A 27817-nucleotide genomic window follows, 5' to 3' on the forward strand; every position below is an offset into this window, starting at 1 on the left:
CGTGGGTTCGATCCCTGGGTCGGGAAGATCCCCAGGAGAAGGGCATGGCTACCCACTCCAGTATTCTTGCCTGGAGAATCCCCTGGACAGAGGAGCCTGGTGGGCTACAGTTCATAGGGATTGCAAGAGTTGAACATGACTAAAGCAACTGAGCACACACATACAAATAAATAATTTAAAAAACTAGCTCCCCATGTGATTTCAAAACTAAAAGAGTAAGAATGTTCAGTCTAAACCACCAAGCATATGAAAAAGAAATGGTGTGATTAGTTTTTGGTGTATGTTTTACTCTAGTAAAGCTTAAAGATAATCCTGCTTTCATTCACTGAAAAGGTAGCCTGAAAGGATCCTGGGGAAACATTTAAACATGATCAATCAAATAAGAATTGGTTTTGGGAAATAAAAATTAATGTCTCTTGGTGTTAATGTTGTTGTTGCTGTTTAGTCATATCCAACTCTTTGCGACCCCATGGACTGTAGCCCCCCAGGATCCTCTGTCCAAGGGAATTCCCAGGCAAGAATAGTGGATTGGGTTGTCATGCCCTCTTCCAGGAGATCTTCCCAACTTAGGGATTGAGCCCATCTTTCCTGCACTGGCAGGTGGATTTTTCCCCACTGAGCCACCTGGGAAACCTTGATGTTAATACTTAACCATATGTGGTAATATATCAGTCAGAGTCCAGTCAGGAAACAGAAACCACATCAGTCATTTGATCAGGAAAAATCTAAGATCTCTTTTTTTAACTTTTTATTTTATCTTGGAGTATAGCCTGTTAGGGTGCTTCCCAATGGTGCTAGTGGTAAAGAACCCTCTGCCATTACAGGAGACATAAGAGATATAGGTTTGATCACTGGGTCAGGAAATTCCCCTGGAGGAGGGCATGGCAACCCACCCCAGTATTCTTGCCTGGAGAATCCCCAGGGAGAGAGGACCCTGGCTGGCTACAGTCCGTGGGGTTGGAAAGAGTCAATCATGACTGAAGCAACTTAGCACGCCTGCAAATAGCCTGTTAACAGTGTTGTGATAGTTTCAAGTGGACAGCAAGGGGACTCAGCCATACAAATACTTGTATCTATTCTCCCTCAAATTTCCCTCCCAGATAGGGATTTCTAACTAACGAAAGGTGGGTAACTAAAAGAAAAGAACTCTAGAGAACATAAGAAGGCAGATGTCAGCCCTAGAGACCAGCTCTAGATCTGAGGGAGGGTGTCCAAGAAAGGATATAACATGAAGAGCACCCCCTCCCCAAGTCTCCGAGGCTGAGATTCAGACACTGCAGAGGGTGTGGCTGCAGCCCACTGGCTGGTGGAGATTGTACTGAGTGCCATGGGCAAGATGGTCCCCAGTAGGTGAGCAGGAAATCACCCACCTGTGAGTCAGTGAAACTCCCTGGACAGTGAGCATCACAGGGTCTTTGCATGATGCTGGGAGCTGTACCACAGGGGATGGAAATAAGACCATATCGTAGTTAGAAAGCCATGTCCCCTGGTACATCTTATCCTGTCTCTCCAGTGGCCTCTTTTGGGAAAGCCCAATATTATACCATCAGACAAAGGCAAAAGTGTTTGCATGGTCCAGCTCCAAGAGGCCAAACCAGGCAGAGAAGATCAGAGTAGGAGCTGATGGGCAATAAAATGAAAACTGGCATATGACTTGCTAAATGTTCTTGAAGGTTCAGGAGCTTTTGTACTCTGAATTTCCCTTCATCTCTTAATATAATAATATGATACTATTTATGATGTTAACTTTCCCTATTCTGGGTATTCTAAATCTGTGATCACTCCTGGGCATATACTCAGAGAAAACTATAATTCCAAAAGATATGTACACCCCAATGTGCATTGTAGCACTACTTACAATAGCCAGGATATGGAGGCAACCTAAATGTCCATCAATAGATTAACGGATAAAAAAGGTGTGGTACATATATACAATAGAATACTACTCAGCCATTAAAAGGAACAAAATTGTGCCATTTGCAGAGGCATGGATAGACTTAGATACTGTTATGTAGAGTGAAGTAAGTCAGAAATATAAAAACAAATATCACATAGTAAGACATATATGTGGAGTCTAGAAAAATGGTACAGATGAATCTATTTGCAAAACAGAAATAGAGACACAGGTGTAGAGAACAAATGTGTGGATGCCAAGGTGCTAAAGGAGGGAGGGGAAGTTAGAAGACTGGGATTGACATAGATACACTGTTATGCATAAAACAGATAACTAACGAGAACCCAGGGAACTCTACTCAATGCCCTGTGGTGACCTAAATGGGAAGAAAATCCAAAAAAGAGGTGTGTTTATGTATAGCTGATTCACTTTGCTGTACAGCAGAAACTAACACAACATTGCAAAGCAACTACACTCCAATAAACACTGTTAAAAGAATCTATGATGAGTGAAACTGACCTATCAGAAAAGGTTTCCTAAATGGTTACACTAGATCATTTCAGCAGAATCTGAATTTTTAAGAAAGGAGATGAAAACAGAGATGTTAAGGAATGTGCTTAACATCACACAGCAAAATAGGAATGAACCAAAAAGTAAAATGTGTCTCCCAGGCCAGTGCTGAAGACGTTCCGTCATCTCTGGGATCTTTAGATCAACATAACAGAGTGACCAAGTGCTCCTGAGGGATTACAGAAAGCTCTAGGCCGTGTTCCCATTGAGCAGAGGGTGGAAACCCACTGTCAAGGAGGACTGTTGCTGACCTGTTTCCCACCTTCTCACCTCAACGACCAGGAACAAGCACAATTAGCTCCTAACTATGATGCACCGACTCCATGGACATGAGTGTGAGTGAACTCTGGGAGTTGGTGATGGACAGGGAGGCCTGGCGTGCTGTGATTCATGGGGTCGCAAAGAGTCGGACACGACTGAGCGACTGAACTGAACTGAATGATGCCTGCGCCGGAGAAGGCAATGACAAGCCACTCCAGTACTCTTGCCTAGAAAATCCCATGGATGGAGGAGCCTGGTGGGCTGCAGTCCATGGGGTCGCTAAGGGTCGGACACGACTGAGCGACTTCACTTTCACTTTTCATTTTCACACATTGGAGAAGGAAATGGCAACCCACTCCAGTGTTCTTGCTTGGAGAAGCCCAGGGACGGGGGAGCCTGGTGGGCTGCTGTCTATGAGGTCACACAGAGTCGGACACAACTGAAGCGACCTAGCAGCAGCAGCATGATGCCTGTGCCATATACAAGAAAGCTCTCCAAGAACTGTTTGACTCGCACAGCAGTAGGAACTGAAAGGCAGCCTAAAACCTAAGAGTGCAGAGGGGTCCACAGAGCCAGAAGGCAGATTCGCTGAGAATCAATAGCCCTCATTAATTCCAGAGATTAACCCAGAAAACACCTGGCAGCTGTTTCAGCACATTGCTTATTGTCACAACAAGCATAATTAATCTCCACGATGATAAACAATACATCACAGCAGCGGACAAAGTCTGTCTTAATGCAATGATGTTTTCAAATATAGCTGATACCCAATCATCTCTTCTGAGAAACTTCACTGGGACTAACCATTTCCCATTACAAAGAGGCAACTTTAAAGGAGATGTTGGGTGATGACAAACGTAGCTGCTTGTTAATACTTTATTCCTAACTCCCGAGGAATTCCAGAGTCTTCAAACTGTTTTCTCGCAGGGCAACAGAAAGAATTAGCTTGAGGGCTCCCCAACAAAAAGGACACTTGCAATTCCGCTCCTTGATAATGTCTCAGCACTGTTCCTGGTGTACGCCCCATTCCATCCTGCCTACATCTCTGTAATAACTGCACAGCAGATCTTCAGAACTTGTCCATCTTGCGTAACTAAAACTTTGTATCTGTTAACTGCCTGCCTGCATGCATGCATGCTCAGTTCTGTCCAACTCTTTTTGACCGCATGGCCTGTAGCCCATGTAGGCTCTTCTGTCCATGGAATTTTCCAGTGGGTTGCCATTTCCTACTCCAGGGGCTCGTCCCAACCCAGAGATCAAACTTTCGTCTCCTGAGTCTCCTGCATTGGCAGGTGGAGCCACTGAGCCACCTCAGAAGCCCGCTAAGTAGCAATATCCCATTTCCTTCTCCCTCCAGCCCCTGGCAACTACCATTCTACCCCTGTGTCTAAGAGGTTGGCTATTCCAGGACATGGAAGCAACCTAGATGTCCATCTGCAGACGAATGGATAAGAAAGCTTTGGTACATACACGCAATGGAGTATTATTCAGCCATTAAAAAGAATGCATGTGAACCAGTTCTAATGAGGTGGATGAAACTAGAGCCTATTATACAGAGTGAAGTAAGCCAGAAAGAAAAACACCAATACAATATACTAACGCATATATATGGAATTTAGAAAGATGCAAATGATAATCCTGTATCAGTTCAGTTCAGTCGCTCAGTCGTGTCCAACTCTCTGCGACCCCATGAATCACAGCACGCCAGGCCTCCCTGTCCATCACCAACTCCCGGAGTTCACTCAAACTCATGTCCACAGAGTCAGTGATGCCATCCAGCCATCTCATTCTCTGTCGTCCCCTTCTCCTCCCGCCCCCAACCTTTCCCAGCATCAGAGTCTTTTCCAGTGAGTCAACTCGTCGCATGAGGTGGCCAAAGTATTGCAGTTACGAGACAGCAAAAGAGACACAGATGTATAAAACAGTCTTTGGGACTCTGTGGGAGAGGGTGAGGGTGGGATGATTTGGGAGAATGGCATTGAAACATGTATATTATCATATGTGAAACGAATCGACAGTTCAGGGTCGATGCATGTTACAGGATGCTCGGGGCTGGTATGCGGGGATGACCCAGAGGGAGGATAAGGGGAGGAGGGAGGTGGGACGGGTTTCGGGATGGGGAACTCATGTACACCCGGGGCGGATTCATGTCAATGTATGGCAACACCAACCAATATAATATTGTAAAATAATCAGACTCCAATAAAAATAAAAATTAAAAAAAATTATTTATAAAAAAAAATAAGAGGTTGGCTATTACAGATTTCTCATCTAAGCAGGATCATGCAGTATTTCTCTTTCTGTGAACAGCTTATTTCACTTCACATCATGTCTTCCTGATTCGTCCCTGTCATTTAAAAACATATCCCATTGCACGTGTACACCGCTTTATCCATTCATCAGTCAAGAGACATTTGTTTCCAGTCTTGGATACCGTGAATAGTGCCACAGTGAACACGAGAGCACAAGCTTCTTTCTGAGATCCTGTTCTTTGTTTCTGTTTGCCTTGTTTCTGTTTTCCCTCTCTGGGTTTTATCACTAATGCCTAGTCTACTGATGTCAGGGTCTTTCCTTCAGATGTAAAGGTCATGATCCAACTGGTTCAAGCCCAATCACACTGCACTTTGGGGGTTACGGTGAGGGAGATGGGGGAATGAGCCCCGTCCTCCTGTCCCCATCCCCCTCTTGCTCTCACACCCACTGCCCACTCATTCACGTGTGAACACAGTCCTGCAGGAACTGATGTCAAGCTCCCTGACCTGTGGCATCGGCAGCACTGTTGCAGGTACCGTGCAGTTTTATAAACGTGTGACTGTGCGCATGTCCTCAGGAGGCTGATGATCCCAAAGAACCTGTGGAGCCTGGGGCTGGGGGCTGGGCGAGTTCCTGGCTGTGACTCTTGCTCTTTCTCTGCCCCATTCACCTGGGAGATGTGGACTGAAGGCCTTCTCCATGGGGACGTGCCTTTTCATCACCAGCAACTTCTCTTTGGTTCTGACATGTAACCACCCGGGTGGTGGCCCATCACCACCCCAAGGAAGACGTGGCAGCATCAGCCCCTCCTCGAGTTCCTGTTTCTTCTCTCCTCCAGAGCCAGAGGAACAGAAGGTTGGGGGCCAGCACACCACGTGGAGGCAGAAGCAGGGCAGCTCATCCCGTGTGAACACCCCCAACTCCCCGCACAGCTGTCTCTACGATGGGATCTCTGGGCAGCCCTAGGGGACCACAGGGAGCTCGGAGATGGACATGAATCCCAGGTGGATGGAGCACAGCCCTCTCCAAACTAGACCACCTTCCATCCAGTCCGATTTCTCTGGATAGGACAGTCCCTGAGGCTGACTCCATCAGTGAGCTCCCCTCCTGCAGACAGCAGGACCTCATAACCTTCACCAGCCAAGGGTGGGCATCTCCCAGGGTCAATGCTCGTTCTGGAAAAATGGGAGAGGGGGTTGGAGGGATGGGTGGCCCGAGGTCCACAGTGCCCCGTCCCCTGGTCTTCTCTCAATGCCACGTTCCTTTTCTCAGAAAAGAACCAGCAGCTTCTCCTGCTGAGTCTAAATCAATAAAGGTACAATTACTCCACCCAAGGATGTCAGGGTTTTAACTTGGTCTTTCATTGCAGGATAGAATATTTTGTCCTTTGTTAAAGCAATTTCACACAAACACACACATTTCTGTTCTTTGTCAGAAAGCCTTTGCTGATATCACCACTGCCAAGAACTGTCTCCCTTATCCATCCCAGCTCCCACCCCAGAGCTTGGCACACAGGACTCTGGCAGGTGTGGGAAGGAATGACTGACAACCTACCCCTTAAGTCTGAAGACCACGTTCTACAGTTTCTAAAGAATGTTGGGATTATGGTAGACGAACCATCAGACTAACCTCATTTATCCTCTAGATCACTTTAAAATGGGAATAAAGGAATAAAAACATTGCAGTCCACAGCAACAACAGAAAAAGGCCATCAGCAGATAACAGACCCGCACCATCTCTGAGGATGGAAAGAAGCAGATGGCTGGGGTAAAAGATGAAGCAAGCAAGACTGGATTCCCAGCATCAGAATTAATAAAGGAGCCACGTAGGAACCACGCTCCACAAAGGTTATCAACGTTACAGACGTTAACAATGTAAAACTTACAAAACCAATACTATCCAGATGGGGAAATGGCAAGAAATCTCAGAAAGTTATTCCTTCTACTTTCCAATTAAAGAGTTGACATCACTGGCTAAATTTGGGTTGTGGAAGAAATAGAGGTGGTGTGGTGATGACGGTGGAGATGACAAGTAGCATTTTTAGTAATACTAATAATAATGATAATCATAGTTCCAAGCCCTGGTAAGTTTTCTTCTACAAACTTCTCTTCCTTAAATTACCAAGGTATTTTAAAAATCAAAATTTCTTGTCAGCTAATGTTTTTTTTTCTTGTTTTATGAAATACAAGGAGTCTACTTCTTTGTCTTCTTGCATCTATAAATGAAAAGGAATTTAACACTTTCACAAATAAAATACAGCCTAGAGTAGGATTTTGTTGTTATAAAATATGGGGTCCAACCACTATTAATCCACCAGTCATTCCTCTGGCTGTGGATTCGTGGATGTGACCCGTCTGGAATGATGATTCTCTAATACCACTGATGTCATACAGGGGGCGCTGGGATTTGCCCTTTTTTCTGTTTCAACACTTACTGAATATGTGTTATTTAAAAGTAAAATGATTAAACCTTTCAGAAAAAGAAGTCACACGCTGGCTTCATTCAGCCGCGGGGCAGGCAGTGGTGCTGGCGGGGAGGCAGCACCTTTCCAAGAGGCCGGATGCTGTGGACCAGGTGTGCAGCAGGTGCGTCTCAGGTGCTGTGCTGAGCGCTGGGTGGGGCCGAAGGAGGGACCTGTATTTCTCACAGTTAAAGCCAACCGGAACTCCGAGGTGAACAAATGGCCGGATGAAGCTGACAGGGGAGAACCCTGGGCCAGCGGGGCAGGGGTTCAGGGAGCCTGGAGGAGGGCAGGGCAGGGCCTGTGAGGTCACGAGCTGGTCGGTCTGTGAGCTCCATCTAGTGGGCACCCCCGGGGACTGCCGCCCGTGATCCCCTCTCCTCGGGAAAAAATTCAAGTCAATCAAAAACGCCATCTTGGCAGTTTGCAAAATTAAAGCGATTTAGGAAAAGGTGTGCAGGACTCTGCAATAAACTATGCAAAACGGCAACTTTAACTTGCCGTTTCTCTCAGGAATATTTAATGTACAGCTGGTATGCCCTGGGGGGGAGGGGAGAGGCTACATTACTTGGAGGCAGCATCTATGTCCATGGGGCAGTGGTTAGTGCCACCCTGTTAGGAAATATTTTAATTTCATCACTATTCTTAAGTGTCTCCTGTTTAAGCACGATGGAATTCTAATGAAAAGAAGCTGATGACATCTATTGTATTCTTCAGCTCAGCTCAGCTCAGCTCAGTCGCTCAGTCGTGTCCGACTCTCCGCGACCCCATGAATTACAGCACGCCAGGCCTCCCTGTCCATCACCAACTCCCGGAGTACACTCAAACTCATGTCCACAGAGTCGGTGATGCCATCCAGCCATCTCATTCTCCTTCGTCCCCTTCTCCTCCCGCCCCCAACCTTTCCTAGCATCAGAGTCTTTTCCAGTGAGTCAACTCGTCGCATGAGGTGGCCAAAGTATTGCAGTTTCAGCTTTAGCATCAGTCCCTCCAATGAACATCCAGGATTGATCTCCTTTAGAATGGACTGGTTGGATCTCCTTGCAGTATAAGGGACTCTCAAGAGTCTTCTCCAACACCACAGTTCAAAAGCATCGATTGTATTCTTACTTTGTAATAAAAACTGTGAATATAATGTTGCCTTATTGAATCCTCAAAGTAACCTGTTGAGGTTGCCCTAGTGAGAATTTTAGTACCCCTTATACAGATAGAATGACTGAGGTGCCAAAGGCAGGCTCAGGTCACAAAGCTTAAGTAAATGGCAGGTTAGATTTTAGTTGTGGCACTTTGATGTCTCTCAGGCACACAGTTCAGTTTAGTCGCTCAGTCACGTCCAACTCTTTGCCACCCTATGGACTGCAGCATGCCAGGCCTCCCTGTTCATCACCAACTCCCGGAGTTTACCCAAACTCATGTCCATTGAGTCAGTGATGACATCCAACCATCTCATCCTCTGTCATCCCCTTCTCCTCCTGCCTTCAATCTTTCCCAGCATCGGGGTCTTTTCAAATGAGTCAGCTCTTCACATCAAGTGGCCAAAGTATTCACTCCTCCACATTTCCCCAGCTGCGGAGAAGAGGTTGTCCCTTCACTGACCAGAACAGAGGCAGGCAAAGTCTTTTGGTTGCAAGGATTCTGGTTTGTCATTTCCAAACAGGATCCTCAGAGGTGGCCCCTGGAATCAGTACCCACAAATGCTTGCATATCCCCAACCCCACATTTTGATAAATAATCCAGTTCATCCACCAACAGGAAGAGAAGTTTTTTTCCAAAAGAAATTTACTTCTTCAGAATACAGCCTTTTGATGATTTTACCACCTCTAAGGGCATGTAAAACAGAAGCACAAACCCTTCACTTAATCGCTCTCCATTTTGTCATTCAGGGCTCGTTAGCCAACAAAACAGAACAATTCCCAAGCAGGAATCTTTGATGAATGCGCTGGCCGACAGACGTTTTTGGTGAGATAGGTCATAAATATTCATGGTATTGACGCAGCCTTAGAAATTTGTCATGTCACATCTCTGCAACAGAAATGTGCAACTTCTATCACTTTGTTCCTTCAACTGACAGTCACCAGTTTCTTTCCTGGACTTGCTTCTTGGGTCTGTTTTTCCTGTTCATCTTCAAGTATTATATGTAAGCAAAGTTTCACCAAAAATGACACAGGTCAAAGGAACCACATATCTTAATGGGTTTCTTCCTTCTCCCTTTCCAGTTTGCTGACTCCATTCCATTCTTCAAGAACAAATCTTTTTATATTGTTATTTTTTAAGTCAGTTAGGAAATGATAGAGCATCTCCATCCAGCTATAGGGCCACTTCGGAGATAGGTTCTCTGAATAGGCTCATTGGCATCACATGCTTGGCTGTGGGGAGTTGACCTGCATCCCACACTTCAGACAGATGCATATGGCGGCACTTACAAAGTGAGTGGCTTCAGTCTTATCCAACCAAGATGGTTATTTCTGGTCATTTGTAAAGTGCATCCACTGGACATACCTTCAGCTGGACAATTTAAAATTACTCCTTTCAGCTGTGAACATGTTGGATCAGTCAGGTGAAACTGTGTCTATATAACCAAGGGAATGGCTGTTTGCTGACCATCCTGTTCTTTCTCATGTATCAGAAAGGCTCGAAGACAGAGCTGAGTCAGGTTTATTGTGGATTCCCACAGAATAATTGCAGGTGTTCCATGCAATCTCCAACAAGTAATTATACTGACAGATTTGTTCTGGTGGAAGAAGGGGGACTCCAGTCTTCTGGATGGACTTTTGAAGTCAGGCTTCCACAAAAATACCTTTCAAAGGTACTGGAATCTCTTTCTTGTCCTGGGAAATGAAGTCTAATCAACACTACTGAATGGAAACACTTTGTAGGTGAGTTAATGACTAAAGACCTGATAGCTTTTAGAGTCATTATCCAGAACGTCCAATCTCACTGAAGATGCTGACAGTGTAGGATGAAGCTGCCCCAAATCCCATCCAGATCTTAGTGGACAAGTCCCTGGCATATACACACCCCTGCCCCTTCCTGCCCCCAATTCATGTCCACGGAAATCTCAGAATGTGACCTTATTTGGGAAGAAGATGAGGTTATACTGGATGAAAGTGGTGAAAGTCGTTCAGTTGTGTCCGACTCTTTGCGGACCCCATGGACTATACAGTCTAAGGAATTCTCCAGGCCAGAATACTGGAGTGGGTGAAGAAGTGAAGTGAAGTTGCTCAGTCGTGTCCAACTCTTTGTGACCCCATGGACTGTTGCCTACCAGGCTCCTCCGTCCATGGGATTCTCCAGGCAAGAATACCGGAGTGGGTTGCTATTTCCTTCTCCAGGGGATCTTCCCGACCCAGGGATCGAACCCAGGTCTTCCACATTGCAGGTGGATTCTTTACTTCTGAGCTACCAGGGAAGCCCAAGAATACTAGAGTGGGTAGCCTATCCCTTCTCCAGCAAATCTTCCCAACCAAGGAATTGAACCAGGGTCTCCCGCATTGCAGGCAGACTCTTTACCAGCTAAGCTACCCAGGAAGCCTGGTTGAGGGTGGACTCAAATGCCATGACTGGGGTCCTTATAAGGAGGGGACATGCAGAGATGCTGACACACACAGAGGCTGAGAAGAGAGTGATGTGGCCCCAAGCTAAGGAATGCCTAAAGCTGGAAGGCCAGGAAGAACCAAGAATCTTCAAGCCATCAGAGGTAGTCAGGCCCGGCTGACAACTTGGGTTTGGAGCTCTGGCCTTGAGAACTATGAGAGAATACATCCCTGTTGTTTTAAGCCATCGAGTTGGTGGTAATTCTTCATGGCAGCCTCAGAAAACTAATGTAGCTTGCAAAACAGACTACTGACTGATCACCATCCTCACTCCTGCTTCTAACAGCCACTGCCATTTGGCACATGATATAAAACCCACTTTCTACCTCCAAACCAGATGGAATTTTTACAAAAGGCATGGTGGTAACCTCCTCTCGCCCCCCAAAAAACAAAACAAAAAACCACGAGAGAGAGAAAGAAAGAAATGGAAACCAGGTAAATATTCACCAGTAGGGAAATAGACTATGGATAAGCCCACAGCAGAATATTATAGAGTAATTTTTTTTAAATGAATGAGGCAGCTCTATTCATCTGGGTACGAAAAAGCCTCCAAGACATATTGTTGGCTGTAAAGAATGTGATACTCAATGCAATGCCCTTTGTTTTCCAACACAGCCGTGCAAAAAAAGAAAAAAAAAGCATTTGCTTTCTGCAGCCAGGTATCTGTGTACGAAGGTAGATACAAAGTTTTGGATGAGAAAAATAAAATGATAAAACATAGTTCATTCAGGGAAGAGGGTTGGAATTGAGGGTAGTCAATGAACACTTGAGCCTTATCTGTAAGGTTTTAGGAGGGTGCATTTAAGCCCTCTTTAGATTTTCCTTTTAAGTTTTAAATAAAACAAGACAAGGGACCAGAAAAAAACCTCATTGATAAGCCTTCAAAGCTTTCTGAGTTACACTCACGACTTAATTACTTAAGACCCCAAAAGCCCCAAAGATGCCTGCTGGGCCTTCCCTGGGGCAAACCATCTCTCCTTAGAGCGGGCTCAGGGCTGGAAACTCCCAAGACAAAGGCTGTCCCCTCTGAGCCCTAGGCCACATGCAAGCAAATGAGCAAAGGAGAAAAACAGCTGTGCAGAGGGCGGGCGAGAGACACTCCATGAGAGAAAGCAGGAGCTTCACGGGATTAACGCCCCCAAGTGGTTGGCGCCATCAGGACAGTCATCCCAGGAAAATAAGTCCGTGCAGAGTCCTTGGAGTTTCAACAAGGCAAGTGGAGTGAACTGCAGTCACTGGAGCAGCAGCCTGAACCCTGCCTAATGTCAAGGGAGCAGAGTGCCAACAAATCATATATTAAAATAGTTTCAGGTGACTCTGTCCTGTGTGGTGGGGGGGTGGGAAGTGGGGGCAGTGGTGAGAAAGAATCAGGAAAAAAAAAGAAAGAAAAGCATATCTTTCAGAAATGTAGCTTTCCCATGGGCAAGCTGCAGTCAAAATGTTCACCAGCCTGGGCTTCCCTTGACATGGCCTGCCCCCGTCCCCACTCTACCCCCTCCCATTATGATAACTAATCTCTACACATCGCACTGGTGTTCTGTCTAATCCAATGACCTCAAAATACCATGGAGCCAGAAATCCCTTCTGTCCTTCGCTGCGTGTGCTGCTCTTCTGAGCTAACTGCCACCGCTTCTATTTTTGATGACTAACACGCCGCCAGGCTCTATTCTGAGAAATGCCCACATGTGACATCACCACAACCCTGGGCCAGTTTCCTGATGGGGAAACTGAGTAACCACAGAATACTTAAGTCATTCTCCCAAGGTCACGTGGCTGCTAAGTGTCAGAGGCAGGATCTGAACCCAGATCCAGAGGCTGTGTTCTAACCACTGCACTGCTTGACACTGAGTGCCCCGCAGGTAACTGAGTGTGCCATCCACTCAGAGCAATTTGAAACTCTGTCGCCTGTGAAACAGGGATTAGGAAGTCTGAGTTGTCACTGATGAAAAGGAGCCCAAGGTCCCTGCCCATTATGACTGTCACCGATATCCTCCTGGTCCAAGTCCAAGATGGGCGTGGAGCCTGGGGAGTCTTTCCAGAGGGAAACTTGTGTCACAAACACACACACACACACAAACCCAGCCCACAGCACACCCAGGAGTGCACGTTTGGCAACTTATTTATTGTCACTGTTCCTCAGCTTCCTTACCACAAGATGGGTGACAGTACACCTCTCATAAGGGTGCTGTCTAATGAATTAATACATCTAATAGGTCAATAGCTTTCCCCGCAATATGTCTGCGTCCTGATCCCAGAACCTGTGAATATATGACCTTACATGACGAAGGGGCTTTGAAGACGCCATTGAGGTAAGGATCCTGAGATGGGGAGAGTGTCCTGCATTGTCCAGGTGGCCCAATGTAATCAGTCCTTATAAGAGGGAGGCAGCAGGGTCTGAGTCAGAGAAAGAGATGTATGATGGAAGCAGAGGTCAGAATGATGTGGGCTAAGTACCGTGGGCAACTCCAGAAGCTGGAAAGGGCAAAGAACAGATTCCTAGAGCTTCCAAAATAATGCAGCTCTTCTGACACCTTGATTTTGTCCTGCAGACCCATCTCAGACTTCTGACCTCCAGAATTGTAAGATACATTTGTATTGTTTAAAGCCACCCTGGGCTTTCCAGGTGGCACTAGTAGTAAAGAACCTGACTGCCAGTGCAGGAGACATAAGAGATGTGGGTTTAATCCCTGAGTGGGGAACATCCCTGGAGGAGGGCTCGGCAACCCTCTCCAGTATTCTTCCTTGGGAAATCCCATGGTCAGAGGAGCCTGGCGGGTTACAGTCCATGGGGTCGCAAAGAGTCACAAAGGACTGAAACAACTTGGTACGCATGCACACAAAGCCAGTCTGTTAATGGTAATTTGCTATAGCAGCAAGAGGAGACTAATACAGACACCGAGAACTAGACACTGGAAAGCCAGTGAAATGTCATCTGTTACTTCCAAGGCCTGGAAAAGCTGCCCCCGGCTTCCTCTCCAAGCTCATCTCTTTCCCGTGCCTTTCCCCAGCTGTCTGAATCCCAACAGCTGGGCCTTCTTTGAGCCCCTCAAGTTAAACAAGCTTATTTCCATTTGAAGATGTACACTGTTCCCTCTGCCTGCAGTGCTCTTCCTCCACAGCCTTCTATAGCTGGATCCTCTTGTCAGTTAGTTCTCAGAGAAAGCATCAGATCCTTAGACAGACGTCTTCTTGACCACTTGACTCTGTCCACTCCCATCCCTGTCTCTTTATTCTATGACCCAGCATAAATTTCTCCATAGCATACGTCGTTGTCTACAGTGGTCAAATGGACTTGTTTCTTGTACTCTGAACTCTCCTCTCCTAGAATGCAAGGACGCAGAGAGCTGAGACTGTGTATATCTGTTCGTCACCATTGACCAGAATACAGAGTAGACACATGAATATTGTTTGAAATGAAGAAGTATTTGTGCCCAAGCCTTGGCATAAAGTTTCAGGTCAGTTTGGCTAAAAAGGAGTCTGATCATCTCTTGCTTTTTCCTAGGTTGAACCTGTGTGTCCAGTTGCCTAGAAACTCATCAAGTGTGTTCATTTTTTATTTCAACCTTTTCAAAAGATAACTTTTTTTTTTATCTGCATGAGTAGAGCTGGGCTTTTTAGTTTTAATAATAATAAGCCACCCCTGGAAAGAAATCTCTAAGCTCAAAGCTGGGTATTGGACAGAAAACCAGAGAGAAGTGAAAGAGAATGAGAGACATGGTGGGGAGTGGGGGGTGGGGGAGAAAAGAAAAAACTCATGCTTTCATACAGAAAAGAAGAGAAGGGAAGGGACATCGGAGGCAGGCAGGGTAGAGAAGCAGAAGGGAAGGGAAAGAGGCATAGTTAGCATCCCCCCAGGTGACCGCCCTCAAACAAAATGCAGATCCCTGTTGATGCAGATCACCCCGTCTATCTAGCCTCAAGAACTAGAGCATCCCAGTAGCTCAGATTACAGCATGGAATTCAGTCCTTCATTCGACAAATAGTAAGTGTCCCAGGCATTGTTCCAGGTACTGGAGACCCAGCTGTGGACAAAACTGACCAGAAGCCTACAGTCAAGGATCTCTCCTTCTGGGGAGGAAGATAGATGATGAATCCTAAATCTCAAACAGTGATGATATCCATAAAGAAGATCCATGAGGGTTAGGCGTGGACAGAGGGTGATGAGCAAGGGGATGGAGCGCCAGTCTGGTCACTGTGGTTGGGGACGCTATCTCTCCATCAGTGGAACTGAAGAGAAGGAATCGGATGTGGGGAGATGGGGGCAAACATGTTTTGGAGGAAAGAGAAGAATCAAGAACACAGATATGGGAGTTGCAGAGTTAATTGTAGGATAGAGGGCTTTATCTGCAAGGATCTCACCCCTGGTACCCAACTTGAGTATGGATGATAGAAGCACCCTCAGAATGTCCTGAAATCACTGAGTGTGGACCCTCTCTCTTTGGTTCTAGACAGGAAGGTCAAAGCAGTGCAGAATGCATTTGAACATTTCCAGTGTGGGGAAGGGTATTAGAAATATGGCACTCCTGGGGTTTATTCCCTGGGACACACTAGCACCATCCTTTAAGGTTCTGGAACCTTGTCCATGACCTTGTTCTCAGATGTGGCCCCTGAGCCTGGTCATGAATCGAGCTTTGGCCAAGCTCAGAGGAGAAAGCTGGTCACCCCCAGGCCAGAAACAGAAACATACATGGTTTCATGGACTCTGGGACTATCCAGGTTCAGCTGGTCAGTTCCCAACAAGGCTCTTTCTGTCCATATACATTTTAGAGTTTGCCAATCCCTAAGCTACATGGGCGGAGAAGGCAATGGCAAGCCACTCCAGTACTGTTGCCTAGAAAATCCCATGGATGGAGGAGCCTGGTAGGCTGCAGTCCATGGGGTCGCTAAGGGTCGGACATGACTGAGCAACTTCACTTTCACTTTTCACTTTCACACATTGGAGAAGGAAATGGCAACCCACTCCAGTGTTCTTGCCTGGAGAATCCCAGGGATGGGGGAGCCTGGTGGGCTTCCGTCTATGGGGTCACACAGAGTCGGACACGACTGAAGTGACTTAGCAGCAGCAGCAAGCTACATGGGAACTCTCAGGGCAATTGACCAGCACTGTCAACTGGTCACTCAGCATAGACTCAGAGCAGCTGTTCCCATCACACACACCTGATGGATTTCAATGCAACCATCTTCTCTCAGGAGCACTTGGTCCTGAGATGATATAGGATGAGACAAAAAAAAGAAACAGGTTCTCCAGGACACGGTTCAACAACATCCACAAAGGAAATGGATTTACACAGCAAACCTTGAATAGTTTTTAAGGAGGCATTATGGAAAGCGGGTAAATAAAATATAATTTAAGTGCATTTCGCTTGTTCAAACAGCTTCATCTGGTGCATAGAAAACAGCAGATTAAAAAATGCACATTTTTTTAATACTAAAAAAGTACTCAGGGAATTCCCTGGAAGTTCAGTTGTTAGGATTTGGGACTTTCACTGCTGGGAAGCCACTGCTGGGTTTGATCCCTGGTCGGGGAACTAAGATCCCACAAATTACATGGCGAGGCAAAAAAAAGGCCTCAAAGAAAACATCTTTGCGACACTGATTCTGAAGCCTGACATCTCACCATTGCAAGTGGGACAATGCCCACAAAGGAGGTCTGGCTGACAAAGATCTCGGAGACGACCAGCTCCCTCGGGGCATCCTCCACTGGGTACTCCACCTGCCAGGTGATCTGCTGGGCACCAGCCAGGCCACTGCTGTTGTCAACTCCGAAGTCCACTTGCAAGATCTCATAGAAGGAGCCATTTGTTCTGGAAAACAAACACACACGGTAAAGTGCAGTTTAAAACTGAGATTCAGCAGAATGTCAAGCACAAGATGAATCGCCACATTCCTCTTTGTCAAACCGAAGGATCGCCAAGTTCAACAAGTCACACGGCAGTGTCGATAGAGCCTGATTCACTGCCATAGATGACCCACACCTCAGAGTGGATGGACCATCCGTCTTCAGGGCTCTGTGGAAAGCAGACCGTCCTTCCCCAAGTGAGCAATTCAGACCGCACCGCGTCTCTGGGCACTGTCACAGCTCTGTCCTCCCCAGCCCTGCGTCTGCCTACATCATGATCCAAGCACCACACACAGGACGTGGCCAAACTCTTCATCGAGTGCTGCCATCTCTCCAGTCCTGAGATGTAGCCTGGATCTGGCTGCTTCTACTGCTACTTACTTGTGTGTCTGTGGACCCATGGTTCAAACTCTGAGCTTCAGAATTTGGGAAGAACATCAGTGACTACATGGACTTGTGGGAGCATCATGAGACCAATCATGGGAAAGGACCCCACAACATGCATGGTTCATGACATCAACTATGAGCCACACAACAAGGTACCATGGTGGATTCTTCATGTCCGCCTGAAATGGGATGGGATGGGATGTAGTGTAAGAAATCCCCACCTGCCTTCATTCATGGAGTAACAACATGGTACATATATTTGGAGGAGGGGGAAGAAAGCGGACAGGGCACACACAAGTGAAAAGAACAAGTGCCATTCTCAGCACCTTTCTACACAGGGAGAGCCTCCCATCGCTGACATGAACTTGTAAATTATAGGCTGACTCTTGTACTGACAGGAGAAGTTACTAAAGAGTTAAAAAGCCACCCAGCATGGGATTCGTGAGTGACTTCTCTCCCATAAGTCTATGTCTATTGTCCTGAATCTAGCTGTACCTGGATCCAAGGAATGTTAACAGAAGTGTGACTGATTCATAGCTCCTAAAACCTCAGTCACTCAGATGTAGAGATTTTTGCCCAGCAGAATCTCCTACCATGGACAGCTCCTTCTCACGGAAAACTTTAGGGGGAAAAACCACAGTATTGACAAAACAGCTATCGTAAATTTGTCCTTTAAATCTTCCATCTAGCTCCTTGTAAGAAAGACAAATATCATATGAAATTGTTATATATGGAATCTAAAAAAAAATGGTAAAAATGAACTTATTTACAAAAACAGAAATAGAGTCCTAGATACATAATAGAAAACAATCTTATGGTTACCATGGGAAAAAGGGAGAGGAGAGGAGAAATAAATTGGGTGATTAAGATTGACATATACACACTATTATATATAAAATGGATAACTAATAAGAACCTACTGTATGGCACAGGGAACTTCACTCAATACTCTGCAATGGCCTGTTTGGGAAAACAATCTAAAAAACAGTGGATATATGTATAACAGATTCTCTTTGCTATATACCTGAAACTATTAATAACACAACATTGTAAGTCAACTATTTTGATGTTCAGTCACTAAGTCAGGTCTGACTCTTTGCAACCCTGTGGACTGCAGCACTCCAGGGTTCCCGGTCCTTCCCTACCTCCTGGAGTCGGCTCAAACACATGTCCATTGAGTTGGTGATGCCATCAATAAACATCTCATCCTCTGTTGCCCCCTTCTCCTCTTGAGCCCTCAGGGTCTTCATCAGGGTCTTTTCCAATGAGTCAGCTATATCCCAATAAATCAACTATATCCCAATAAAATTTATTTAATTGTGGAAAATTTTTTAAATGGGGGGAAATAAAAATTAACTAACATCTATAACCTGACTTACTTACAAAATTACACTTAGAATTAAACTGAGGCACCATTTAAAAAAAAAAAAAGTGGATATATGTTACACGGACCTGTCTGATACGGAATTCTACCCCAAATAGCACTACATTAGAATTAGTCATGCCCAACATTTTTTCCACTTAGTCAAGGTTTTAAGAAACTCTCTGATATCACTGTGTCCGATAGAGTGGCCATTTAAATTGAAGTATAAATGTATTAGGGCTTTCCTGGTGGCTCATACAGTAAAGAACCTGCCTGCAATGAAGGCGACTTGGCCAGGTTCAACCCCTGAGTCAGGAAGATCCCCTGGAGAAGGGGATGGCTACCCACTCCAGTATTGTTGCCTGGAGAATCCCATGGTTAGAGGAGCCTGGCAGGCTACAGTCCATGGGGTTGCAAAGAGTTGAACACAACTGAGCAACTAACACACACACATAAATGTACTAAAGTTACACTGCCAGGTAGTCCCAGCTGGCTGGCTGTGGGTAAATCATCAAGTATCTACTTGCACAAGTATCTATATTGCACAAGTTTCCATGGGGAAGGGAATATGTGTTGGACAAAGGACTGGTCTCAGGAGAGGATGGGAGTGGGCTCACATGGGAACCCCCTAACAGGAGACCCCCTATTTACAGGGGCACTGCCAGAAGGACTTCAGAATCTAAGGGACTTGGGCACTCAGTTCTTGGCGTCAGTCACCTCCCTTTCCCAGCTGCCACACTCCAGCCTAAAGTCACCTCTCATCACCGGGATGCTCCACTTCTCGGTCAAGTCTCCTCCTGCAAGAGATGCTCAGCCTTATCAGATCAGATCCTGGATTTCTCTTTGGGCTCCTCTGTGCTTGTAACCAGATCTAAGGAGCTGCTTCTAATGCCTCCTGGGTCTCATCATTCAGTAAACCTCAGAAAAACCACTGCCAAGAAAGTGAAAATGCAGCACTAGAAGAAAACGAACATAACTCTCTCTGTTACCAGAAGTTTAATCCTGCTAAATCCACACTCTGGCTGTGGGGTGCCAAAGTAGCCAGTCTTTGGGCAAAGGGGGCAGGGTCTGTATGGAGGGCTGCCCCCCTTAACTGTGCTGTTCCCCTGCGGACCAGCTACAGGAACCTGCCCAAGTCCAGGTTAACACATAATGGATTAACAATCTAGTCAGTCATTTTATACACATTTATACACATTTACCTGAAACCAGAGGAAAAAGGGCTTTTACTTTCAGGCAGCTGGCATACCTGGTAATAAGTCCATTTCTATGGAAATGGGTTTATAACTATTAATTTTACCTGCTCCTGATCTATTCTTGATAAGCCTTTCCATTTAGAAAAGTGCTCCATGAGTCTCTCAATTTAATAATTACCCACTGCCTTTGGGGAATTGGGATCAGTGAGATATTCATTAGATACTTTTCTTTTCCCTGGGGTGGAGGGGTGTGTGTGTATGTGTTGTGTGTGTGTGTGTGTGTTTGGAGGGGTCAGGCAGGAACACTGTTTGGCTGCTTCTTCCCTCTAGCTAGAACACACAGCCTCTTCCCAAAAGGACTTGCTTCCCAGAAGTTCTATTTCCCGTGGAAACTTGTCCTTTAATTGAAGTTTAAGCCTCCTCCATGGGACCATGGGACCCCCGAGGTGACACTGAGACACCTTTTTAAGTGCACAGTATGGCTGCAGCTCAGCCGTGCCAACAACAAGGAAGGGGAGGAGAGATGGGAGCAGGGGAGAGAGACGGGACCCAGAGCAGCAGCTGGTCCCCAGTAACCACATCCAGCCCTGTCTCAGCAGATCCCTTGTGATGACAATGATGGTTGTTTTGCAGAAGGAGGTGGGAGGAGGGGAGGTGATGGGGGGACAGGGAGGGAAAAAGAGAGAAAGAGAAAGAAAGAAGGAAAGAGTGTTTGAAAGAATGAACTGTTCTCCAGCACATTGGACCATTTACCTAAATTATTTTTCTCCCTACAAATTTCTAGATAATTCTGAGCTACCGGGCTGAGATGCTTTTGCCACATGAGTTTTTTCTAGAAATGAAGCAAAAGGCTGTCTCTGATCTCAGATCTTCTGTTTTTTCTTATGAGTCTATTTCTAGGCATTATTTTAAAAGATGACCAAAAAAGCACGGGAAATACTGAACAATGATCACATTGAACAAATGCCCCAGAATAAGCCTGTTGGTTATTCAATGTAATACGAGACTGAACCCCGACTTCCTGTCTTGACTGTTCATGTCACCTGCACAACAGTGCACCTGTACTCTGCTGTTCTGACTATAGCAGCGGGCATGGCACCTAGAAAATGGTAGAAGTTCCCAACATACGTGTTTAATTCTCTGAACACACTCAAAAGACCTAATAGGATACCCTGTAAACTGGGGGGGGGGGGGGTTAATTTGCATTCTAAAGCTACCGGTCTGCTGGGTTCTGAGGTGCATGTTCCTGCCTGCCCAGTAAGTATATTTATATACTCTGCTTTGAGAAGATGTATCTGTCTCCACTACCAGAATGTAATCTTTTATTTTTTTTTTGAAAAGGACTTTAAGTTTTAGAACAATTTTAGGTTCACAGCAAAATTGAGGAGAAGGTATGAAAGTTTCCCCATCTGCTTCCTCCCCCTATACACGCAGCCTCCTCCATTATCAACATCCCCCATCAGATGGTACATTTGTTACAATCAGTGAATCTACATGGACACATCATTATCACCCAAAGTGCACAGTTTACATCACAGTTCCCTCCTGGTTTTGTATATTCTACGGGTCTGAACAAATGTATAATGAACAGTGTTCATCATTACGGTCTCACACAGAGTATTTTCACTGGTCTAAATATCGTTTGATCTCTGCCTATTCATCACTCCCTCCCCAAACCCTGGTCACCACTGATCTTCTCAGTGTCTCCCTAGTTGTGCCTTTTCCAGAATGTCACACACTTGGAATCATTAGTATGCAGCCATTTGAGATTGGCTTCTCTCACTGAATAATATGTATGTAAGGTTCTTCCCTGTTTTTTCATGACGTGGTAGCTCATTTCAGCACTGAATAATATAATACCCAATTATGTGGATGGTCCACAGTTTACTTATCAATCCACCCACTGAAGGACATCTTGGTTGTTTCTAATTTTTTTAGAACAAAGTTGCTATAAATATCCATGTACAGGTTTTTGTGTAGGCATAAGTTTTTAATACCTTTAGGTAAATACCAAGGAGCATAACTGCTAAATTTTCTAAACATAAGTTCTCAAAGGTCAAAACCTATCATAACACCATGGTCACTACAATCCCTGGCATTTTCATTTATTCAGTGACATTTATTAAGCACTGAATATGTGTCAGCCATGGAGAATTCACTGATAGACAAAATGGATGAGATTCCTCTCTTAACAGTCAGGTAAATAAACAAATAAGGTTTATTTACCATATCATGATACATGCCATCCTAAAAATAAAATAGTAGAATGAAGTTTCTTTCTAAAAAGTTAAATACTTTTTTTTTCAATTAAAAAGAAATTTACATTTATACCACATATCCCAGCAATTCGACTTCCAGGTGTATACCCCAAAGAAACAAAAACACTAATTCAAAAAAATACATGCACCACAATGCTCAAAGCAGCATTATTTACAACTGCCAATATGAAAGCAACCAAAGTATCATCAATAGATGACTGGATAAAGGAGATGTAAAATGGAATACTACTCAGCCATGAAAAAGAATGGAAATGCCATTTGCAGCAACATGAATGGACCTAGAGATTATCATACTAAGTGTAGTAACTCAGACAGAGAAAGACAAACATATGCCATCACTTACATCCGGAATCTAAAAAATACAACAAACTAGTGAATATAATAAAAAAGAAAGAGACTCATGGATCTAGAGAACAAACTAGTGGGTACCAGTGGGAAGAGGGCAGAAGGGAGGGGCAATATATGGCAGAAGAGGAAGAGGGACAAACTGTTAGGTATAAAATAAGTTATATGAATTTACTAAAGAGTACAGGGGACATAGCCAATATTTATAATAACTATAAATGAAGTATAACCTTCAGACATTGGGGATCACTTTACTATATACCTGCAACATATTGTGCATCAACAAAACTTCATGTAAAAAATAAATAAAATATAAAATGCTAGCTTTCATTTTAAAATAGAATATAAATTAAAACAGGAGACAATGAAAAGCGTGTTTGGGAATGCCTCTGTAAGGAGCTGACATTTGAGCTGAAACCTTGAGGATGCTTAACAGATCTTTAGCAAATGTTTGCTGAATAAATGAATAAATCTATTTTAAGCTTTAAAAAAAAAATCATGGGAAACATTTATCCCAGAATCATCAGCATGAACACAAGGTGCTAACTGAAAAAGAGCATCCTTCAAGCCTTTGTTCAAATATTCAGATTTTTCTGTAACAGCTTATGGAAGAACCAGAAGAAACTTTCTGGCCAATCAAATACAACCCAAAGACTCTTCTGACCACCCCACTAAAAATGTCATCCTCCTTTCCTGCGATTTTGATCCCATTATCCTGCTCTAAGTTTCCCACAGCTTTCACTTTATAACCTGTAAGTTATTTATCTGTTATGTTGCTTCTCTCACACACACAAATGCAAGCAACAGGAAAGCAGGGATTTCTGCCTGTTTTGCTCACTACTGTGTCGCCAGCCCTTAGAACACAGCCTGGGGCACAGTCGTGTGTGCTTAGTTGCTCAGTCATATCCGACTCTTTGGAACCCTTTGAACTGTTAGCCTTTCAGGCTCCTCTGCCCATGGGATTTTTCAGGCAAGAATACTGGAGCGGGTTGCCATTTTCCTCCTTTGGGGGATCTTCCTGACCCAGGGATTGAACTTGAGTCTCCCGTGTCTCCTGCAGTGCAGGCAGATTCTTTATCCACTGAGCCATCGGGGAACCCTGGGGCATAGTTGGAGCTCATTAAATATCTGTTGATGGAATCTCTGAATATCAAACACCAGTTTGAGCAAGACCTCAGAGAAGAAAGTGTGCTTAGGAGAACCAGACAGGCTGTGATATGGTCTTTTGAAGGAGAGAAACGGGCAGGTCAGGGAAGTCTTCCTGGTAGAGGTAGCCTCTTCAAATATTGACTCAGGCCTATATTTGAAGAATGGGCTCAAACAACAGGCAGCTGCTACAGCCCACTGCTCAGGGTCCCTCATCACACCCTCTTTTCCCTCCAGACTTCCTTCCCACTCTGTGACTCCCCCTCCCCCAACATCAGTCCTCCCAGAGAGGAAGGGGGCAAATCCCTGCTCACCAAACCCATCAACAGGGCAGAGGGTCTTTAGTTCATCTCTCTGCCTGTCACTCAGCCCTTTTCATCATGACCTCATGGTTGGCTCTCAGAATCTAGCATGAATAAATCATTTCTTTCTGCAATTTCACAAAATTCAGGCATTGCCCCTGCATTTCTGCTCTCTCCAAAGAACTTGCTGTGGAAAAAATGTTTCAGGTTGACAAATCAGGGTAGCTAGCAGGCAAATGTCTAAAAATATTTAAAAGCCCCTCATTTAGAGCAGGGACTTTTGGACTCAAAACTCTTCTCATTGGTTTAATTTCAAGACTTCTCCTTACATTGCTATCTAGAATCTTGAAAAAATCCTAAGACTGTGTCACCCGGGAGTAGACCAAGAACAGGGTTCTTTTACATTTCTAGCTGACTAGGAAAGTTAAATAGGAAACCCAGAGGTGGTACCTGGGTGCATGTGGCCAGGGCCGTATTTATTGACCACCTCCACTGTTGTGTTTTCATGAACTTTGACTTGGTTGCTAATGTTTTTCAAGGCAGAATATTCACACCAAAGAATTGGTATCTCTGGTTTCTTGAAAGCATAGACAACATTGTCCCACATTCCCATGTGGCAATAATCAGCTAGAGCAGCTAGATGCTGTTCACACTAAGTGGATCAAAGACCTAAGAGCTAAATTTATAAAAAGTCTTAGGAGAAAACATAGGCAATAATCTCTGTGACTTTGGTTGAGGCAGTGGTTTCTCAGATAAAACACCAAAAACACAAACACACAAACACAGAATAAGAAACAATTTCTGCAAATTCTATCAGTAAAATCAAGACACTGTATAGAATGGAGGAAATATTTGCAAAACAGATATCTAATAAACAATCATTATCCAGAATTATCCAGAATATATAAAGAGCTTTTACAACTCAACAATTTAAAAAGCAACAACAGCAGCAATTAAAATGAGGCGAAGTATTTGAATAGCCATTTTTCCAAAGAAGATATAAAATGGCCAATAAACACATGAAAAGATGCTTGATATCATTATCCATTAAGGAACTGCAGATCAAAACCACAGTGAAATCCCACTTTAAACTATTACGATGCCTGCAGTCTTTAAAAAAAAAGGCAGACAAGGGAGGAGGGATAAATTGGGAGATTGGGACTGACATATACACACTATATATATAAAATAGATTACTAATAAGGACTTACTGTATAACACAGAAAACTCTACTCAACACTCTGTAACAGCCTATAAAAGAATCTAAAAAAGGGAAAGTGTTCATGTATAATTAATTTGCTTTGCTGTATACCTGAAACTAACACCACTGTAAATCAATTATAATCCAATAAAAAAATTTTTAAAGAAGAAAAAAATATGTGGGCAAGAATGTGAAGAAATTGTAAACCCCATGCATTGCTGGTGAAAATATAAAATGGTACAGCTGATTTGAAAAATATCTTTGCTGTTCCTCCAAAAATTAAACATAGCATTACCACATGCCCTGGCAAGTTCACTCCTAGGTGTGTATATAATATATATGCAAGAGAAATGAGAACATGCGTTCACATAAAAAGTTGTACATAAGGTGTCCCTGGTGGCTCAGCGGTAAAGAATCTGCCAGTGCAGGAGACACGGGTTAGATCTCTGACCCAGGAATATCCCATTTGCCTCAGAGCAACTAAAGCCCATGTGCCAAAACTATTGAGCCTGTGAGCTGCAGCTACTGAAGGCTGTGTGCCTAGAGCCTGCACTCTGCAACAAGAGAAGGCACCGCAGTGAGAAGCGTGTGCATCACAACTAGAGACTAGCCGCCTCTTCACTGCAACTAGAGAAAGCCCTCACTCAGCAACAAAGACCCAGCACAGCCAAAAATAAATAAATAAAATTTTTTCTTTAATTTTGCACACATGTTGATTGCAGCACTATTTTTGATAATGATATCCAACATTTACCATGGGAAAAGCTCCAAAGTCTTCAATTAGCTAAACACGAACTGTCTTTTAGTGAGCTGTCTTACTGTGGGTTTTCTACATTCCAGGAACTATGCTAGGAACTTGAAGTTCAGTACATCATTCAAACCTCACAGCAGTGCCATGAGGAGGATACTCTCATTATCATTCTTGAGTCGTTTCTGCTCCGGTTGCTGAAGGGGCCACTCCACTCAGCAACCCTTGATAAGGTCAGCAGAGGTCAGCTAGTCACCAGGAAAGAGAAGCATCTTCCGTCCTTATCAACCTGGACTGTCCCTTTGCTTTCTCCCCCCCCCTCCCTCCCTCCTCGTGTGTCTTCCTTCCTTTCCTCTCTTTCTCATTCTTTTCCCTTTCTCTTTGTCCTTCTTGCAGGTAAGTCAGTCTGAGCCATAATGCCCTTCAGAAACGCAAAAGTTGCAAAATGAATACCAAAGTTGACTTCACTTCTCTCCACAGGAGGTTTCCTTCTCATAGTTTAACGTCAGGGAATGCTTCATTTGGCGTCATGGAACAGAGCCTTCCTCTCTTCCGCCTTCTCTCAGTGTTTTGTCTCGCTCTTCCATGATGAGCAGATTTCAAGGCTAGGCCAGGCTGTACCATTAGCTATGGATTATTTTTTCATTTGAATATGATTTCAATACACGTTTATGAGCCTCTAATAAACATTCTAAGCACAGTGCTACGGGGGGGCCACAGTACAAATCAAATAATACAGTTTCCCCCACAGGCCTTATAAATTTTGTTCAACTCTTCCTATGAATTCAGATAAGTTTTGAGAAGAAAGGAACATCTAACAAAACACATTAACCCAGACTACGGGATTTAAGGAACTTGTTCTTTTTGAACTCAGATCTAGTGAAGGAATTGAGAGGAGTTTTCCAGACAGCAGGGGAAAAAATATTTGCATTTTCTATACCTGCAGCCTCTCTTTTAAAGTATATATTTATCTAATGTTTCTGCTCTCACAGGTTGCAAGCTCGTTCTTTAAAACTGGTGAGAATATACATGAAGTATACAAGCAATTCTGTTCATACTCCCCCCTCAATCTACAGCTCTAAAATTCGAACTACTTAACTGTAAGTTAAACACAAAGGTGCATGTGTGCTCACAGACATACAAATAAAATAATGGAGCTACGTAAAAGGAAGAAGAAAAGGATTAACTGACTTATCAGGGTATGTAGCATTATTTTTTAATTGAAGTATAACTGATTCACAATATTGTGTTAGTTTTAGATTTATAGCAAAGCAATTCAGTTATATATTTTTTCAGATTCTTTTCCATTATAGTTTATCACAAAATAATGAATATAATTCCCTGTGCTGTACAGTAAATTGTTGTTGCTTACTGGAAAATAATCTGGAATGTGTGTGTGTGAACATCTGAATCACTTTGTTATATACCTGAAACTAATATAATATTGTAAATCAACTAAACTTCAATTAAAAAAAAAAAGAAAGCTACCATTGTCAACTCTCCCTTGCTCGGTTTATTCTCCTTCTGTTAAATCTCCAATTCATTTTTCTGCAGTAAATACTCCCAGAAACTCTTTATCTAACTCAAACCAGCTCATGATCAGTCTACCAACCCACTGCCCTACTTTCCAAACACAGAAAAAAATGATATTAAATTCCTTGTTTTTTCCATTTTTAAATATTTCAAAGTACCTCACAGAGTGGTGTAAGTAACCTTATTTTTGCTTACCAACAATTTCCCAGAGTGGAAAACAATAAATCTTGATAATGAGCAAACAGCGCGGGCACCTCCACTCTCTCAGCTGCCAGATCCTGGACCATTTCTCACACTAACAACTCACCCTCACTTCCAGCTTATTTGATTTTATCAGCATCACTGTGACAAGCCTGGAGACAGCGAAGACAATTGCCACAATTAATTTTTCCCCCTCTGCCTCTGTCCATCTGACAACATCCCAAAAACCCTTGCAGGAAGACACA

At 44.2% G+C, this 27817-nt stretch overlaps 1 protein-coding gene across 1 annotated transcript in view; it reads right to left on the bottom strand.

Annotated features, from left to right (window-relative positions):
- Window positions 1-27817, bottom strand: part of TMEM132B (transmembrane protein 132B) — a 234353-nt gene that overhangs the window by 67428 nt on the left and 139108 nt on the right. The window contains exon 3 of the mRNA XM_055405463.2: window positions 16650-16836. Coding sequence (XP_055261438.2) covers window positions 16650-16836 — 187 coding nt within the window. The remainder of the gene's footprint in view (window positions 1-16649; window positions 16837-27817) is intronic.

This window comes from Moschus berezovskii, chromosome 19, assembly GCF_049115385.1.
Source record: "Moschus berezovskii isolate FMDL1 chromosome 19, NW_MosBer_1.0, whole genome shotgun sequence".
NCBI lineage: Eukaryota > Metazoa > Chordata > Mammalia > Artiodactyla > Moschidae > Moschus > Moschus berezovskii.